The sequence below is a fragment of the Manacus candei genome, unplaced genomic scaffold, assembly GCF_025592945.1.
Source record: "Manacus candei isolate 608988 ecotype Guabito, Panama unplaced genomic scaffold, ASM2559294v1 h1tg000069l, whole genome shotgun sequence".
Classification (NCBI taxonomy): Eukaryota; Metazoa; Chordata; class Aves; order Passeriformes; family Pipridae; genus Manacus; species Manacus candei.
In genome coordinates, this window is record NW_026138117.1 from 2436226 (window position 1) to 2455044 (window position 18819).

General features: G+C 42.7%; 2 protein-coding genes across 8 annotated transcripts in view; both read right to left on the reverse strand.

Annotated features, from left to right (window-relative positions):
- Nucleotides 1–5353, reverse strand: part of GABRG3 (gamma-aminobutyric acid type A receptor subunit gamma3) — a 318560-nt gene extending 313207 nt beyond the window's left edge. Inside the window, exons 1-2 of the mRNA XM_051806917.1 lie at nucleotides 5087–5353; nucleotides 1732–1880 (exon numbers count right to left, since the gene is read on the reverse strand). Coding sequence (XP_051662877.1) covers nucleotides 1732–1880; nucleotides 5087–5139 — 202 coding nt within the window. The 5' untranslated portion in view covers nucleotides 5140–5353. The remainder of the gene's footprint in view (nucleotides 1–1731; nucleotides 1881–5086) is intronic.
- Nucleotides 5354–12158: 6805 nt separating this feature from the next.
- GABRA5 (gamma-aminobutyric acid type A receptor subunit alpha5) overlaps nucleotides 12159–18819 on the reverse strand; it is a 54937-nt gene continuing 48276 nt past the window's right edge. For all 7 annotated transcript variants that reach the window (XM_051806915.1, XM_051806913.1, XM_051806914.1 and 4 more), the window contains 3 exons: nucleotides 16083–16235; nucleotides 14595–14806; nucleotides 12159–13670 (listed from right to left, as the gene is read on the reverse strand). In XM_051806915.1, coding sequence (XP_051662875.1) covers nucleotides 13368–13670; nucleotides 14595–14806; nucleotides 16083–16235 — 668 coding nt within the window. In that variant the 3' untranslated portion in view covers nucleotides 12159–13367. The remainder of the gene's footprint in view (nucleotides 13671–14594; nucleotides 14807–16082; nucleotides 16236–18819) is intronic.

An 18819-nucleotide genomic window follows, 5' to 3' on the forward strand; every position in this document is an offset into this window, starting at 1 on the left:
CAAGACGCTTGATAGAAATAGATGTAGCTGAGAACTGTAAAATCTCTGATATGTGAGGAGCTGTGTAATTTAACTCCTTTCTCTAAAACAGGATTTACAAAATCTTGTGGAGAGACAAAAGGAATTATTTTGATAAAAATGACTTTCCAGTGCTGTAAGATATGTCTGACCTCTACTGATTTTATGGCAACTGACATGGGGACTTTGAATGATTACTTTGCCCCACATAGGCATAATGTAATTTCCTCTGCCTTAAGTCAGTGATCTGAGGACGTGGTGTACAAAATAAATAAAATATTTTGTCTGAGACTGTCTTCCAGATGTTGATATGGGTGGGAAAGTGCATTAAAGCATTTCTCCATTAGATATTAAAGATCAGCTGAATCCAGTATGACAAACTAAGTAGAGAAATAAATGTCACTTTGTGATAAAAACAGAAACATGTACCAAATATAATTTTTGTAAATTCTATGGCAAAATCAAAGCAATGGCTATGAAAAAGAACCAAACATACACTTTCTTTCATAACACAACATGGTCTTTTTTTCTGCAATTGTTGTATTATTGTGTAGCTATGAGACACTTACAACAGTAATGGTGAATGCATACAGATGGCTCTCACTTCCCTCTAAACTGATCCAAAGGGATCATCTAGAAAGTGTATCAATACATGTGCTATCAACTAACAATAGATTCACTCATAATCAGTGATAGGAATTCTCCCTCTAACCTTTGCAAAAATTTAGGAAAAGCAAATTATATTATGTGATTGTTTTGAGTATTCTCCATTCTCAGTGCATTCTGAAGTACATGCAAGGTGCAGTAAATATAAATGACAAATGCTCTCTGATTTCTGTCATGCAAACTTGCTACGAATAAGCTGAGCAACAGTTGTGCTACAGCCATTTTGCAAACCAGGCAAACAGGGCATAACTAAAAAAGGTGAAACATTAAAAAAGAAAAAAAATCAACCAAACCAACCAAACCAACAGAAATGAAAAACCAAAACCAAACCAACCAAACAACCAAAAAAAAAAAAAAAAACCAAACCAAAAAACATGTCTGGTTTAAAATAAACAATGCCATTACACAAATTAAAACAAAAAATAGCCCAAGGTAGTTATATGCAGATATCTACTGGCTCTTATCTAAATTTTATACTTAAATGTAGTAGTACTGACCACAAGACTCTTCCATTCTATAAAATTTCTTTTGTAAGTGTCTGATGGTTTGGGTAAGAAAACTCTGGAGTTGCCCTATACACAGGTAAATCCTGGTGCTTTCTTCTCAGCATTAAGGAACATAACTTTTGTGATCACATTTTGAAGAGAGTAGATGCACATTCTTCACTTGCTGTGTCATACTTTTGGTTTTTAGTATGCTGAGGTTTTGTTTGCTTCTCAGAGTGTGAGTTTTTCAGATGCAGGGACTGGATGACAAAAGAGGTAAGTATGTTCCTTCCTCTGCCAAAGACCTGCTGAATACTTTAGAGCTAACCCTTCTATCTCTCTACACAAACTCTGTACAAGAAAACCAGATTTTAGGATCCTAAGTTATCACCAGATCTTCTCATGAGAATTAGTATTTTTAAAATAGTGACTTGGAAATGAACTTCAGCCAAAAAAACCTTTATCTCCGCTTTCCCAGATGTTTGTGCACACATCCAAAATACACCATGTCTTCTCTGTGCCCAGAGAGCTTATCCTCACCTGTGCAGAAAGAAGTACTTACTTCCAATATCTGGCCGTAGCTTTTTGTCGTACTCTCTCAACAGCTTATTTAGGATGAGAGTCACATCTGTGTCTTGTGTTTTTGGAGCTAAAACCCATTTTTGGTTAGTTGTTCCATCTTCATATTCATCCTCTTCAACCTTTCTAGAACTGCAATAACAAATAAAACAAACACATGTTATTCTACATAACTAAAACATGAATTTACATTCTAGGTAAAGCTCCACAGTCATCTGAAGAAGTTTTAGATGTCTCAGCTGGCTTTGCACCTACTCAGCCTTAGACTGGTTTTGCAACAGGGTGCTCCCATAAACAATTATTGAGCATCTGTGAATGGGTCATGACTGAGAATGATTCAGAAATTGTCTTCTCACAATTTCTTCAAAAAGTTATACTCTAAAAGTTAATACAGTTATCAGAGTAGTATTTTATATCATGTATTTTAATAAACCTACTCTGATGAGTTTACAATACACTTTTACAAAGAGCAAACATCTGCAGTATCATTTTATTAATACATCAAGACAACTGATTCATCTCTGGCACAAAGGCTAATAAGAGTATTAAAAATTTAGATCTGTTAATGCTTCATGATCATTTTATCCTATTAATAAATTATTATATTCTCAGTGCCTGAATTTCAGAGTTTAATGTATTACAAGGCTTAGAATTAAGAGCTCACTCCTTGAATTTAAGATGGATTATCACAAGCACACAAATACATTGCATAAATTAATCTGAATTTCCCTGCAACTTTAATGACGTTTTTTAAAAAACAGTACTACCCCAAGAGTTGCGACTTCTTTCCTTTAGAGGTAGGTTACTTTTAAGAGCATATTAATACAAACGTGGTGAAACTGCAGTTTGCCCAGAAATCACAGCTAGAGCTATTTTCACAAAAGACTATTTTCCTTTGTGCAGCTTTTTTTGCACAAACTGTAAAATGTTGATTTGAAGATGTATCTTTTGGTATCTTAGAAACCAAATCTGTTTGATGCCTCTCACTGGAGAAAATCTATGACAGTTAAACTGAGATGAAGTTTTTAGGAGAAAAGATAACCTCAATGGTAGAACCTACAGTAGTAATCATATATTGCTTCAACCTGAAATTGCCTGGGGGATATTACTTCATTTTGCAACATTTTTGCATAAATGTCAATACTTTTGTGAGGTGCAAAGCAATGGAGAATGAGAGGCACCACCTTGCTTATTCATGGGATGTGATACACACATCAGAGCAACCTTCTTTCTCTCCCTCTCTTTCTCTCTAAAATGACACTAGTGTCTTTTAAAATACCTCAGATGTCCAGAAGACTTGATAGACACTCTATATTAACATAAAAAACCCTGATACAAGTATAAAAATTTAATCACAGAGCATCAGCAACCCTCACATTGCTCAAAGACCACTATTTGAGATTTTAATGAAACTTCTAATTGAAACTGTTCTACAGCAAATACATCCCCAAGGATTAGCCATGAATCACTTAGCATGACCTCACAAATTGCAAGTGCTCTAGGCACAATTTCTATATAAAAATAATTTTGAAACCTAGACCCTGAGGATTTTCTATAAAGAGCTCATACAACTAATTGCAAAAGTACAGGAAACTTAGAAATTTTGAATAGACAACCATTACTTCTCTGTTATTGAGTTGCATTTTTTAAAAACTGGATTATTTTTTTTAATAATTCAATCAATGAGATTTAAAAAACCTCAAGAGGATTTGCGGGGCAGTTTTTTCTCCATCAGATTCATGACAAGTGGTTTTAATACCGCTGTTACAAAGCCATTCTCAAAGGAGGCATCATCTCCAAATATACATCGTTGATATTTCAGAGCTGAAACGCTGCAGTGGTGCTGAATTGCTGATAGCAAAGAAGCACAAATCATATGTCTTTTTCTGCTGCATCCCATCAGAACTTTACCAGAGGTATTCAGACTGCACATGGAAATGAGAGCTGAGTTCAGGTGGGATCATGACCCTCATTTCAGGGAGATGCTGCTTTAAAACCAGTCATGAACAAGAGTCTAAGTAAGCACTGGCAGCCGTTTTAGATCCTCTCACTCTAGCAGCTTCTTTCCTAGAAAGTACCTCCAAATAATTTAAATCTCTACCTATCTTCTCGATTAAGACTGGAGGTGGGAGACATGTCACAGTGCATCAAGAATAATACACTAGACATATTTTCAAGGTGTTTTGTTTTCCTTCTTAAGACTTCATTACTTCACTTCCCTTGCTTGCCTCTACATAGTTAAACTCCTTGAAGGCACTTGCGGTTGCATTTTCATCTGTAACTTTACTGGTGATTGCCAATTCCTATCATATTCCTGCAGTCCACAGAAACAACAGTGGGATGATAGCAGGCCCATCTCAAAGTGGGAAGGAAGAAATGCTACACACTTTCCCCAAACTCTTCAGGGGCCACTAATTTTGATTCTGTGAGGAGACAGAGAAGAGACTGTGCATAATCTGCAACAGAGGAAGTCTAGAAAACCCTGAGAGGTTGCGGGGAAAGGGTTTATTTCCTGCAACATGTGTGTCTGGCACTTGCTCCAGGGGCTGGCAAAGAAACATCCTCTAGTTCCTGTGGGGCTTTAGGAGAAAGATGCCACTCGGGTGTGGGGCAGGCTGCTGGGAAGGAGAGAGAAAAGCCTCTGAGCATGCCTGCAGCCTGGTTTGTGGCTGAGGTGATCCCTTTGCCTGGGTTATGCGGTGAGGGTATAGGACAGCCCTGGACAACCATAAGGACCGAAGGCGAGCCTAGACCAAAAGCTCAGGGCTGCAGATGCCGGCTGTCCCCCTCTGACTTCCAATAGGTTACGCCGGGGCCCTGCCGGGGAGACCCTTCCCAGCTCTGAGGCATGTGCCAGGGGCTTAAGCTTCTCGCGGTTTACCCGCTCCCTCTCCTCGCCGGCCCCTCCCGCGGAGCCCCCGGGGGTGGCGCGGAGGAAAGCCAGGGCCGTAAGGGGAGCCCGGGCAGCGCCAGCCGCCGTCCCACCGTGTCCACCTCCCGGGTGCCGGCAGCAGCCGGAGCGGGAAACTTTCCGCCGGGCGGGCTCAGGACAGAGCCCTCGCGGGCGACCTCCAGCTTTAAGCGGGCCTGGGAAGGGACAGCGGCGGTGCCACCGTTCCGAGAGCACTGTGGAGCCAGGCGGGTCCCGGCAAGGGAGCGGGGTAAACCGCGTTTGGGAACAGAGCCCCGGCACGGCTCGGGGGAGGCGGGGAGAGCCCACTGTCCTTCCCGGGCGCCGAGTACCGTGCAAACTCAGGCAAGTGGGACTGCAGCCCGCCAGCCCCGGTGCGAGGGGAGAGAAGAGGGGCTGGGGAGAGGCGAGGGGAGCGCAGACTTACCAGGCGTGGAACACTGAGAGGAGGAAGAAAAGCGGTAGGAGCTTAGCGGACATTGTCCGGACAGTGCTGGCCAGGTGACAGGTGAGGCAGGAAGAAGGAAACGTTGCAGGATGTTCACATGGAAGGGAAAACGAGGCAATGAGGTGAAGCTCTGAGCCTCTCCTCCTCTGTATTCTCAGCTTTATACCCTGAAGGAAATACCCCCTTCTACAACGCTCCGGGAAGAGAAGGGGGAGGCGAAAGGAAAAAAAAAAAAAAAAAAAAAAAAAAAAAAGAAAAAAAAAAAGAAGAAGAAAAAGTGGGACGAGGGGGAAATCCTCAGCGGAGAGGCTGCCAGGGCCAGGTATAAATCAGGCTCCGCGGGCTGACAGGTGTTCAGCGGGCACCGAGCTGCGGCGCGTCCCCCTTCCTAGCAGACAGTTGCCGGGAGCAGCGGCGCGGCCTCTCCTGCTCCCCCGGCTGGCGCTGGCCGTGCCCCCCGGGCGGTGCACAGCGCGCCGGAGCCCGGGCCCCGCCGGGCCGCGGGGCGGGCCGGGCCGGGCCGGGCGGGGGGCGGGCTGGGGAAGGGGGAAGAAGCGCACCTTGCTTCCCCCCGGGAGAACCTGGCCACGGCCAGCCCCGCAGCGCGGCACCGGAGCGCTGCCGGGGACCGCCCCGCATCGGAGAGCACCTCGTCCCCGCTCCCTGCCCAACAGGTACCCGCCTCGCCGGCAACGGGGGGACCTGGGAAGTGAACCCTGCCCCCGCCCCGGCGGGCGCACACGGGAGAGGGGAAGCAGCAAACCCGGCAGCCGGGACTTCTCCCCCACATCGCCATGCCGATGCCCCCGAGGGGGCGGCCGGCGGAGGCATCCCCCTGCTGTTTTGCGGGATGCCCTCACGCCCAAACGAGACACTCACTAGGCGAATGCCCCCCTTCCCCCGTGCTGAAGGTGCTCTGTTCAGACGGAGGGAGAGGGTCAGTTGCTGGTCTCGGGCTGATCGGAAGGACGGGCATCCCGATGTACATATTGGCGCAGATCCATGTTATTGGTGCGGCTACTTATACGGACAGATAGACGAATATGGCTCTGTATCTAGCTGGATGTACGTAGAAGTTTGCATGCACTGTATGAATGCATGGACACATATATGCACAAGGTATGCCAGTAAAAGGTATACGCAGAGAAAAGAGAGATGCTGTAAACCGAGTTACATGGACTTATGTATATATTGTAAACTTTGGAGCAAATGAGGATTTTCTGATATGAGAACTCGGAAATTGACAGCAGCCAAGTATATTCAGGTCAAAACCAGTTTGGGTTTAGACATCGTTTGTCTTTTTACTCCACAAGGAACAGCACAGATTTGATTTTTAGCGACTTCGATTCTCTGCAGGTGTGTGGAGCTTTGCTCCGGGCATCAGGTAATTGGAATATCCCCCTTTGTTTTCAGAATGAGAAGTGGCAAAATTTCACTTACGTAATGGTAATTTGGAAACGAAGAACTCTGCTAGAGGTACAGCGAGTGATCGTTTTCCTGTGATCAGAAATCTTGGAAGTATAAATCCCTGCTTCCTCCTCCCTTAGATACAACTTCCACGTTCTGGGGGAGTCGTTTTTAATTATGACATTACATTAAAAAAAACCCCTAATCTGCTGGAAGATGCAATCTTGCTTTTAGAATAACTCCTACATGAAGCCTAGAAGAGCTAGCTGTAGGGAGTTCTGTTCACGAAGTTATCTATTGAAGGAATGAAACAGCTTAGGCAAAATCCGTTGTGAGCCAGGTAATTAATTCCTCGTCATGCACTTCAGGGGTTTTTTCAGCCTTTCGGGGTTTGGTTTTTTTCCAACCTAAACGCCTCTTTACTGGATTATAAAGCAGTTCTTTCGTGTTTACTTTGGCTAATTGCATTACTGTGAATTCTAATAGCCAATTGTTACAAGGCTTGTGCTTTTTTCCGCCACTAGCAGAGAAGTGCAGGTGCAATCCAGGCCGCCTGCTGCCTTGAGAAGATTACGAAGGAAGGGAAGGGTCGGCGGGAGTTCGGGGGTTGCCTGGATTTTAGCAGGAATAGCTACGTTGCCGGTCAAGCAGCACGCCCATCCGCTGATGTGAAGTTTGCGGGAACACCGGCGCCGTGGGGCGGGCGGGAGGCGGAACGGGGCGAGCGGGGGAGCCGCCGCGTCTCAGCGACGGGAGAAACTCCTGCTGAGTGCCGATGAGTCCCGGTGGTACCGGGCTCCACCCTGCGCCGGCATCGCAGCACGGCCAGAGTTTTCAGGCACCTTAAGGTTTTCTGAGGGTTGATGCTTATGGAAACATCACTTAGGACTCCGAGGTCGCGGTGCCCACGTCCTGGTTCGCAGTGTCCGCGCGTTTCGGAAGAAACGACGGGAAGCGCCCTCCATGCAGGAAGGGGTTTCGCCATCGCCGGCTACTACTGCGCTGGCCATATAGAAAAATGTGTGTATTCACACGCACACAACTTGAATAAATAAAAGCTTAGCTCGGCCCCAACCCCTCTGCCCGGGAGCCCGGCAGCGCGAACAGCTGGGGCGGTGCTGCAGCATCGGAGCCGGCTGCCGGGGCCGAGAGTGCTCGCTCTGCCGGCAGCGGCGGCTGGGGACCGCCTTGCCTCTGCCAGTGCCCGGGTGGGCGGCATAAGGAACCCAGATGGTATCGTGCCAAAAAGACCGCGAGGAAAGATACGCCGGCAGCGATTACGGAGAGACGGCGACCGCAAGTCCAACGCTACACCCTAGTTCGAGTAACCGGACCCTCAACCCCCTCCCCTCCCGGCCGGGGGTGGCTTTGGCTACCCCGCGCGGCGGCTCCGCCTCTCACCCCGCCCGCCAGCCCTGTCCCGCCCTCGTCACCTCCTGCCGAGGCAGCGGGATCCTCTGGCGGCGACGCTGGGAAGCGCGAGGCATGGGGCTGGGTCCCCCACTCCAGACTGCCTCCAGCTGGCGACAGAGCGCTCCGTTACCCCTGTCGGTGATCGTGTGTCGCTACCGGAGCTGTACGTGGCCATCGAGTCACCCAGCTCTCCAGGAAGACCTTCACAGTGTCCCCTCTTCCCTTGCACTGTGGCAGCAAGCCCCAAGGCTGGAGCGAAATTATACGGTTCATTAATAATTGCATCCTTCTCCTCAGGCAGTAAGGAAAAAAAAAAGGTGATGTAAGGTTTTCTTTCTGTTGGCCTCTGTGAGCTATGTGTTACTGCTAAAGGGATGCTTTAGCACCACTCTTCGTTACACTTCATGCCTCGGTCATTTCTGCTTCTCCTCTTCATGCTCACATGCTTTTATTTTACTTTTAAGCACACTCTACCTTTGCTGAGCTTTTTCAAATTGTGTATTCAGGTAAGGGGCATGATTATCCAGCATATGTTTTAACAAAAGAACATTTTATCATATCCTGTAACAATAGTAAAATGTTTATATTCTTTAGCACAATAAAATGGACCAACATTTAACTTACCTCTCATTGCATTTTCACAGGAGGTGACTATCTTTTCAACCTAAGGGATACTTTTTTGGTATATGTTGTACAGTGGGGAAATGTGAGTCCCTGAAAGTAGCTGTGCAGGGTGCTAGTTGACATAAATTGAGGGGGAAAGTGCAGAGGAAGGGAATGGGACTCATAGATCAAGTGCCTCACTTGCTAGAACTGGGAGCCCCATCTCTAGCACTGAACAGTTTGGGCATCTGAACTTTTCTGAGATTAAATGTTGAAAGAGAGCCCTACTGGTGGTTTTCCTAGCACTCCAGTGCTACTTATACCACAAGCAGCACAGAAGGGAACTGGGGCTGCTCTGAGACAAACTCCAGAAACTTGTCTTCTACAGCTTCTGGAGTGCTCCAGCTGGAGGCTTATTAGATTTTATATGAGTCTTAGGGCCAGTTTATTCAGACTGAAGGTCTCTGTCGCTACTGCTGGAAGCACTCCACTCCTATAAATAAGTAACTCTGCCTTGAAGTAGGAAATTGAACCTCAGAGGTCCAGACACTTTCTGTGTGCCCTCACCTCTGTCCTTCAGCACAGTACTCTCTGCTCTCTGGCAGGATATGGAGAATTCCCCCTGCTGTTCCATGCTGCAGCTTTTCAGCATCTTCATTCACATACTGGCAGAAGAGGGCAGGCAGGTCTGATCCTCTGAGCAGTTTTCCTGAGGACGTCAATAACATCAGCTGGCAGTGAATGAAGAACTGAGTCCAGACCCAGAGGCCAAAACTGCCATGGGTGGCTGGTTCCAGCATTTACTGTCATTTATATGACAAGCTATGTGGGGGTTTTTTGTCTAAGGTGCAGTTATCTTCCCACCTACGAATCCAACCTATCATTGCCGGTCCAGACAATTGCAATCTATCAGTATTTTTCAAAATCTCTCCAAATTCATCTAACTGAAATAAACTGGTATCTTCAATCAACATTCTCAGTTTCCTTTTCACTTTGTCTTTAGCCATGGCCAATTTAAACAGAAGCTTTTAAGACATGATGACTGTGAGGAGTAATAATTGCTTTTAAGGATGGCAATGAAAAGGTAAATAATGCACTACAGAATGGGATGCTTCCACTTCAGTCTAAATTAGTGGTAATCCTAAGAAGATCTTTCAGAAGTCATTTGGGCTTCATAAAGTCTAACTTCCAATCTTTCTGTCTTCCTCTAAATTGAACAAATGTCTATAACAAGATAATGGAAGACACAAAATCGGTAAAGCAAAGATGTCATCTGAGAGTCACCAAGCAATGACCATTACTTTAGTATTTGTAGTGACATAAAAACATATAAAAAGCCAGAAAGAATTCAAGCAATTTGGTCATTTCAATGTCAATTCCAATCTGAGAAGCAAAGATGTTAGAGGAAATACATCCTTATTACAAAGAACTTTATCTCCAGGTTTAAAAATCAAATGGCTGTGCATCTTACCTGCATAAACTGAATAGCAAAACAGTTTCATTCAGTTTTTTGAAAGTTTAACTTACATGCTTAGCAAGAATTTTTGAAAGATATGATTATTTAATACAACAATTTCTTTCTCAGTTTTGTACAAATATATTTAGCTATTCCACAGAAGGTGTATTCCATTTAGGAAAAAAAGCAGAACACAAAATAACAGAAGAGGGTTAAACTTTAGAAAACATGTTATTGCTTAAATTCATCTGGGAGTAAGTTGGCACAGCTCAAATATCAGAACCAAAAGACCTTTTCCATTGTATTCAGCTTGTTCTTTCATTCTTAATATGTGCAAGTAAAGAAATTTAGCAGCAGACTGCATACACTTACTCTATGGTGCTGAATTGTAATTCACTTTTCAATTCTTTTTCAATGATAGCATACAAGAAAAACCCAACGAGAAGCCATTCCTATTTATAATTCTCTTTGGCCGTTAAGTAGATGTGGCCCACAGGGCCCCAGTTCACCCATGCTGGGGACAGGGACACAGCTCACTCCACTCCTGAAAGCCCAAGCTACTTCCAGGGGAAACCAGAGGAGATTGATGCACATCCAGACACCACTCCAGCCTGAAGCAGGACAAGGCCAAGGTGTTTCCTTTCAGACAGGATCTGGGAAATGCTCCCATCTCCCACATTTCAGATGCCATCTCAGTGAGTAATGGTCTCCCACACAAACAGTTCACTGACTGTGGAGAGATTTAAATTTTTAGGTATTGTGCAATGCGAGGCAGTGGCCTTTAAGTGTTCCAGTGTGGAATCTGTTGGTTTATTGAAGCATCTTCCAAACTATGGGACAACACCTAGTGTTCCTGCACAAGCACACATTGCAAGGTGGTTTCTTCTTCTTCTATCATTTCAGTTCTCAGCAAGCATTAGGAAACTTCAACCTCATTTAGCAAGGCTACATTAACAGAATGAGCTCTAATCATTATTTTCCACCTTTACCTTCAAACATAGAAACAGACAGTCAGTACAACTGGAAGTGATTTTTTACAGAATGCCTGTGGTGCCATATGCCTTTGGCATATCAGGTCCTCTATATAACCAGTAAACACCAACAAATTGTATACTATAATAAAGCAAATTACCTGATCCTGTGGCCATACTACTCTGCTGTTTGCAGGTAGATCTGTACTCGTTGAAGATGAGACTTTCCATGTAAGTAAAATAGATCAGAGTTAGAGGTCCTGGCACCGAGTCCTGCAACAGAGACCAGAAAATCCTACTGAGCCATACAGAGTATGAGTCAGACTTGGGTGTAAGCAAATAAAGCACAGAAACCCTCTGGGGCAGACGAACTGCCCAGGAGAAGATGCTGTTAGGATGGCTCTGAGTTTCTCATTTGTGAAACTCAGTCATGAAATTCTCTGAGTTTCTCATCTCAAGAAATAGCCGTGGGACTTTATATAAAGTTTTGCCTCCAAGTAGGCACTGAAATTTTTCACTATTTTTGATCCCCAAAGGGCCAAAGGGATTCCCCCCAAAGGGATGATGAACAAGGAAGTTTGCGGCTGCTCAAAGACACATGGGAAGCCTACATGAAAACAAAGATCCACATCCTCACCTTGGCTCAGGATAGCACTGAATAGATGTGCACGTTCCTGCCTTTCTCCTCTTTATCAGTATACAGTCATCTGCCCAATCCCATGGCTTCTCCATTGCCACTGAGAATTTGCAAATTTCTCATTCCACAGCATCAAACAAAAAGCTTCAAAAAGGAATAGATGTATGAGATTTTTTCTTGGCAATGAAAATGTTTGGGAATGAAAGGGTTGAAGAGAACACACATAAGAAGCCCAGACAGCTACCCAGTCCCAGATCAGACCCTCATTTCAAAGTGAAGCACAAGCTCTCCTCTCTGTCCCAAAAAGATCACAGGAGTGATGCTCCATAGCAAGACAGAACCTAATTCTGAAATAATTCAATCCACTGTCTTCACTCAAGACATGTTCCTTTCTGGGTAACAGGGAGGATGTGTCACGTGCACATGTCATGTAAACATGTTATGTGATGTGTGTGCACAAGTGCATGCTTGTGTGCTTTCCAGTTAATTCTTCAGCTCCCATGGTGTGATGTTTTGGTCTTTCTAAAAAGAAAACCAGTATAAGAACGACATTTTGCAATCAAATGTTGAATGCATTTTTTATTTAAACATTAAGATTTAAATACAAAAGCTTCTGGAACAATTAAAGGATGCCAAGGAGGAAAGAGCTGAAAACTCAGACTGCATTTTCTCATTCATTGTGAAAGCAAAACACATTGTCAGCAGCAAGGCGTTTTATAGAAAAGTTTCAGATGGACAGTACAAAGACCTTTCTGCCAATATTGTCACTGAAACACCTTGCTGTCACGAAGTACATCTTTTTTTCTGATTACACCCCTTAGTGTTGGTTGACTGGTTTTTGCTGTGGGAAACAAGTAATAATTACTGCAGCATAATCTCTGCTAATATAACACAATCTTCTTCTGGGGAAAATGTCCAAACATCATTTACTTTACCCTGATAAAAATGTCTACTGCTGTTGTTAAAAGTTTTATTTGCACAAGTATGTTCCTAATCTATGTTAATTTCATGCAATATAACTCTTAATTTTTGGAATAAATACTGAGAATTGTTAGGCAAAATTTCTTGGAATGCAAAGTCCAAACAAACCTTTTCATTTAAGTGCAAGATTCCACCACTTTATTTACACAAGTAGCATCCTGCTCCCTATGTTATTTCAGTGCAAGCTAGAGTCTCAAGCAGTGAAAATCTGCATAGTCCCATTAGGATTTATGGCATTGTTTTTAACTTCCAATGAAAATTGGGCTGAGCAGTTTTATCTGTGGAGCAATGCACTGCCTGTAACTAGTAAAGGTGCTCAAACATAGCCCTACACTTAATAATTTGGCACATTTACAACTGGCGTTACTCAGTAACTTATCAGATGACAACAGTAGAGCTCTTCTGTAAAATATAGGTTAAGCTTATATTTGAATGACTGTACATCTGAAGTATAAAAACCACGATATGTAGTACACCTGAACAGTTAAAAAATATAACTTATTTTATTTGTAAACTATCAATGCAAGATACTCAGCAGCAAAGAAGCCATGTTCAATGTCTTCTGATCTTTTATAAAGATCAATTGCTGTAAGTAATATAATCGTCTCCAAAACATCTGAGGTTACATGTAGAAACAATCAAGGCAATATTATTTGTACATATTATTAAACATGCAAAAAACTTCCTGAAGAATATTGCCCAAATGTGTAGAAAGTCATCTGGATCTCAAATTTTCCTTGGTAGCATCTGCTTTGTAAGTATGGCTCACATGTGGCTTCAGAGTACTTCAGTTTATTTTGGAGAATTGGCACCTTTAATTACAGGCTCCCTATTCAAATATGTAGCCCAGTAAACTAAGTTAAAAGTTCCAAACAGCACTGGAAAAATTATCCGTGACATTTTGTCAATCTTACTGATGCTGTTGTAAGTCTTTTTGCTTTCAGCAGGCTTTTCTTCTGCAGACTTCACTGGAGCAGATGTAGTGTTTGAGATGACAGATGGGGCTGAGTCCTTTGGCATGTTTGGTGCAGGGGTCATCTTCCCAGTTGTGTAAGTATTAGTTGATTTATTTCCCAACAAGTTGCGCTCTTTTTTCTGCAGTGTAAAGAACAAATATTTTAGACCACATGAACAGAAAGTGGAAATATGTTCTCAAGATATTAACCGAAAAAGCTAAGCACCATAATCAATCATGCTTAGAGCCTGTTGGCTATTCTGACTTTGACTACCGAACAGATGGTTTTGCCTTGATTTTGTAGCCCTTTAGTCAGGTGAAACTTTCCCTGACATCAGAGTAAGCTGAGACTGACTGGCTGGACCTGCATCCCACCTGGTATGTGCATTAGCAGCTCCTTTTTTCAGGGCGATGCAGTCCTGCACCTGCAGAGGTTGCTGCCCCATGGGCAGCTGACAAGATGTGAATCTCGCTTCCCTGGCTGCAGCAAAGAGTGTGGGGAAGGGCTCATTGCCCCTGCCAGCTTGTCTCTTTGTATGGCTCTTCTGGGATGCCTGCGGGTACAAGCTCTCTCTAGGAGATGATTTATTAAGAGTCAGTCCTATTCCAAAGGTTTCATTTCAGCATGAAATTCAACAGTTTGTCTTTTCACAGAACAGCTCTTTTGTCCCTTTTTTGGTGGGAATACTGTGGTGGAGCCCCGGCTCCATTGAGCTTTGCCATTTATTTAGGAGGACAGAGGGAGGGCTCTGTAGAGATATGTTTCATAGTATGTCTGCTATTATCAGAAGTCTGGTCACTGAAATCCCATGCCACATGGACTCAATGCCCAATATCCTTCTGTAAAAAGTCCTCTTCATATAGATGATAGAGACTAGTAGTCTATCTCCATGAAGAGAAGGTGTCATATTTCCTTGCAAATTTTCCTCTATAGGGAGGTGAAAATATGTCATGAGGTAGTTTAACTTTTTCATGAAGAACCTGAAAACTGACTATTCAGTTATTTGAACTATGTTGAGTACCTGCTTTTTATTTTAGGTATTTAAAAAATCTCAGCTAAGCACCTTGATTTTCGCAGCTTCCTGGGCTTTTTTGCCATCCCATGCCCAACTCCTCTTGGTGAAATAATTGACTGTTGCAAATTCAATCAATGCAGAAAATACAAAGGCATAGCAAACAGCTATAAACCAGTCCATTGCAGTAGCGTAGGCCACTTTTGGCAAAGAGTTACGGGCACTGATACTTAAGGTGGTCATGGTGAGGACTGTTGTTACTCCTGCAAAGAAGGAAAAAATAAAAGAGGCAGAGATCAGTTTCCTAAGCTCTATGGGATCACTGATGAGCTATGAGCAGGTCCCAATGCAAGATACCTAAGAAGCCCACATGAAGTCAATCTCTGTTTGCACATTATGGTCCGAAAGAGTAAGAAAAAAAATGAAAGCCTCTACCCTTAAATATTTAATCCTGTGGGGTTCTGGTTATCTCTAGCTATAGTGTATTTATATAAGTATTTTTAGGGTAACACAAGCCCAGCGTTTTTAACAGTCAGAATAAAGTGGGATTACTTAGTTTGTTTTCTTACACAGAGATTGCAGGTATGAAATTGTTGACTGTTATTGGTTTCTCTGACCATAGCTCCTCCTTTCCCATAGGCCAGTAATTGACAAAGCTGCCACTACTTTCATCTGTGGGAAGATTTCCCCAAGAGTACAAAATTCAACTCTCAGTTACACCTTTGTAAATCTAGAATGGGTACCCTCGGTCAGCAAAGGGATGCTGTTACCTGTATTCTCCCCATACAACTTGCTGAACTGATGTTTGATCAAAGCTGCCAACTGATTTCAGTAGGTTTGTACAAAAAAATGACTTGTTTAAGGACAGGTGAACAAAGTTTTATGTAATAAACTGTTCCCACTCCCCTCATTTTTCATCTAGTGAAAATTTTGTATTTCATCAACCTTCACTTAAGAGAGTGCTTACTTTCTCCAATCTTCTAGTGATAAAACAAGTAAATTAATGACATCCCAAAGGTTTTTTCCATAACAATTTCTTTAGTAAATATACATTTTCTAAATGCAAATTCGTATTAATTTGTTTGATGGCAATACAGATAATCACTAATTAACCTCTGCATGGTTTTCCCAGATAAACATCCTACAACAGAGATAAAATGTCTTGAAGTGAAATCTTTCAAATGCTTAGCTAGAGTATAGACTAAATAGGATAATCTGTATGTCTTTTTGTTCTAAACCATCCAGTATTTCACCCAAGTGGAAAAAACCCAACACAAATCACACCAATCTGATTCTTCTGTCTTCTGTCCTTAACTTTCATGTAATTGATTCTTGACCAATTTCTGTCACAACTTTGTGGAAAAAAGAACTGACAGTGTTTTTAAATGGATTTTGAGTTTGAACTGGAAGAGAACGAGGAAACGTCTACAACATCTCAAGCAGAAATAAACATTAGTGAACTGTGGTTTTGTTACAGCAAATCACTTCCACAAGCCAGACCAATCCTATCTGTGTTCTAGGAGAGAGGGGGATACTCACCAAAGACAGTCCTAGCAGGGACAGATTCTCTGTTTAGCCAAAACGACACTTGTGATAAGATCACAGTCATAATGCAAGGAAGGTATGTTTGGATGACAAAATAACCAATTTTTCTTTTCAGATGAAAATGGGCTGTCATAATAGTATATTCACCTAGAAGGAGAAAAATGTGCATGTGGGTAAAACAAAGAAGGTTTACCAATCAGGGACTTAAGGAGGCCAGCTACAACCCCCTGTTTAAGGATACCACTCAGCCATTCTTAATTGCATGAAAAATGTCTGGATTTCTGCACTGTGGAAAACCAAGACTTGAGACAGAGGTGCTGCTAAATCCTTCATAGTCTTCACATTCACTCCCCACAAGCAGAAGACAATGACTGACTGCTTCTACTAAACTGAAAAGCTGCATTCCTCCTATGCAACTAGAATGCTGTGATGTCCACAGGCTTAAAAAATCTGGCTTGCTGGCACTGCCTCAGCCCTGCCTGTTTTTGACCCATTCTGACAAACTCTCATACCATAGTAACAATTAAGGCTCTCTACTCTTAGAAAGCTGATTTAGCAGCAGGACTTAACCTCATTAGGGCAACTATTACTGCCAAGCCATCAGTTTTCAAGAATAAAAATGTGTCTGGACACCTTCTGCACCACACTTTAGGCATTGCCTGTCCCAGTATCTGCTGCAAAAATTGCCACTTTGCATATGGATTCTGGGATGTCTTACTGATCTGAGTACCCAAACCCTTCAGATTACTCCTCCAGGACAAAAAAAAAAAAAAAGAAAAAGTCCCTCCAGTTTTCCTAGAATCTGGTACACTTTAGCCCCTGGAAAAATAATCTGTTTCTGGATAGACATTGTGTCATGTCTTGTTCACCTGTACAATGAATACTGTACTGCCTGAATGGAGAGTTCACTGAAAGATGCCACAGCAGTGCTAAATTCCATGTCTTTTTTGTATGCCAAATTCACAGCATTGCCTTAATTTGTCTTTTATCAGCTCCTCTGAATTTCAGTTAAAGCCTAAAAATGCACTCCAAAATCAACAGACCAGCTGTCACCTTCCCTAATGTTTCAGAAAAAAATCAAAACTTAACCTGCTCTTTCAGACTGTTCCTGGAAAACCATATAGTTGTTACTGAAGGCTATTGCTGATGGTTACTGTCCCCAGTTCTTTCAGACAGTTCCTGGAAAACCACGTCATTTTCCAGGTTATTCATGATGGTAACTGCTCCCCAAAGCCCTAAAGCATGCCCTAAAGCAGCTAAAAGCATGCAACTATTTGCCTAGGAAAAATAAGAGTAAAACCAAAATGTAAGAATAAAAAACAACACAACCCTTCAAGCCCTAACAGTTGTCCACTCACACTGATATAAAATTAATTTAAAAGCATGCATCATTCAGTTGGGTACTGATTAATCATAGTAATGGCTGTTCTGAAATATATATTGTCCTCCAAGAACAAAACAAATATATCCATAATCTCTGTTGCAAGACTTGACTGTTAGTCTCTATAGACCACAAAAGGAAAATATACAACAGACTGATTCTGTCTTGAGTGAATAGCCTGAGTTGAGCTGTGGCCAGCATTGCTAAGTAATTAGATCTGACAGATTATTTCTAAGCGACAATATGGCTAATTAGCAGAGAACAGGTTTACAGTGAAAGGGTTTTTGCAGGTATAGCTGCACTGATATGTTATGCTACAGGAGCTCTGTTATTCTGGATCCATTTTACAGACCTTGTTCATGCTGAGGATTTTAGACAGAAAGACTGAAAAAAACCACAGAAATAACTGACATTCTGCCTCAATCTTTATGTCTTTCTCTGGAGTCTGATTTTCTGGTGAAATAGTTCCCTGAAGAGTGATACGGAGAAGGACAGGGAATGCTGTGAAACTGGGGAGAAAACCCCTGTGAAGCATCACCTAATTCCCTTCCATTTAGTGTAATTTTGAACCAGGGATGCTGAACATGCTATGGTCTCAGGAGGAAACCCACTTGCTCTTTATTTAGGAGTATCTAGTTTGTGGATTACCCCTAAAATATGACAAGAGTCAGCAGGGTCTGTGTGCCTGTAATCTGTTTCTCAGTTGCTACTGCACTGAGATGTGTTTGAGTCACAGTTTGCCTGCTTGCAACAGAGTGACGATGTGTATTATCGATTTTGACAGTATGCTTTCAGAGCTGGAATAATAATAAAAAAAAATCTACACAGCTTAGCAGCAGTAAGGACCCCTTTTTTTCCTTTTTAAAATGCAGAAAATGAATGCCTACATGTTGATGCCTCTCCACAGCTGATTTTTACCTTATCGTTTTCTTTAACCTATCAAAGCCCTCATCTCCACTGAAATGACAGCACTTTGATTTTGCACTTGCTCTTCTTCCAGCTAATATCTTCTCTGATTTCCCATGCTATCCTTTTCAAAAATGCCTATACTAGGAATACTTCCCCCAGCAGATTTGAAGCTTAAGAAAACCCCACAGCTTGGTTTTTAATGCCCTGGGACCACTGCTTAAAGTAAAGCTAAAAGCTGTCTGAGTTGGCCTTTGTTTATTTAGAACAAGATACTGGCTCTGTTGAGCGGCAGAGCTCCCTTTTACTTCTGTAAGGCCACTGTTTATCCTTAGACCATAAGCTTTCTTGAGCAAGAGCTAATTTTTGTTATAGGTTTATGTAGCACTTAAAGAGAATCCTTTTCCTGATGGGGTCCACTCAACATTGCAGAAAACAAACTAT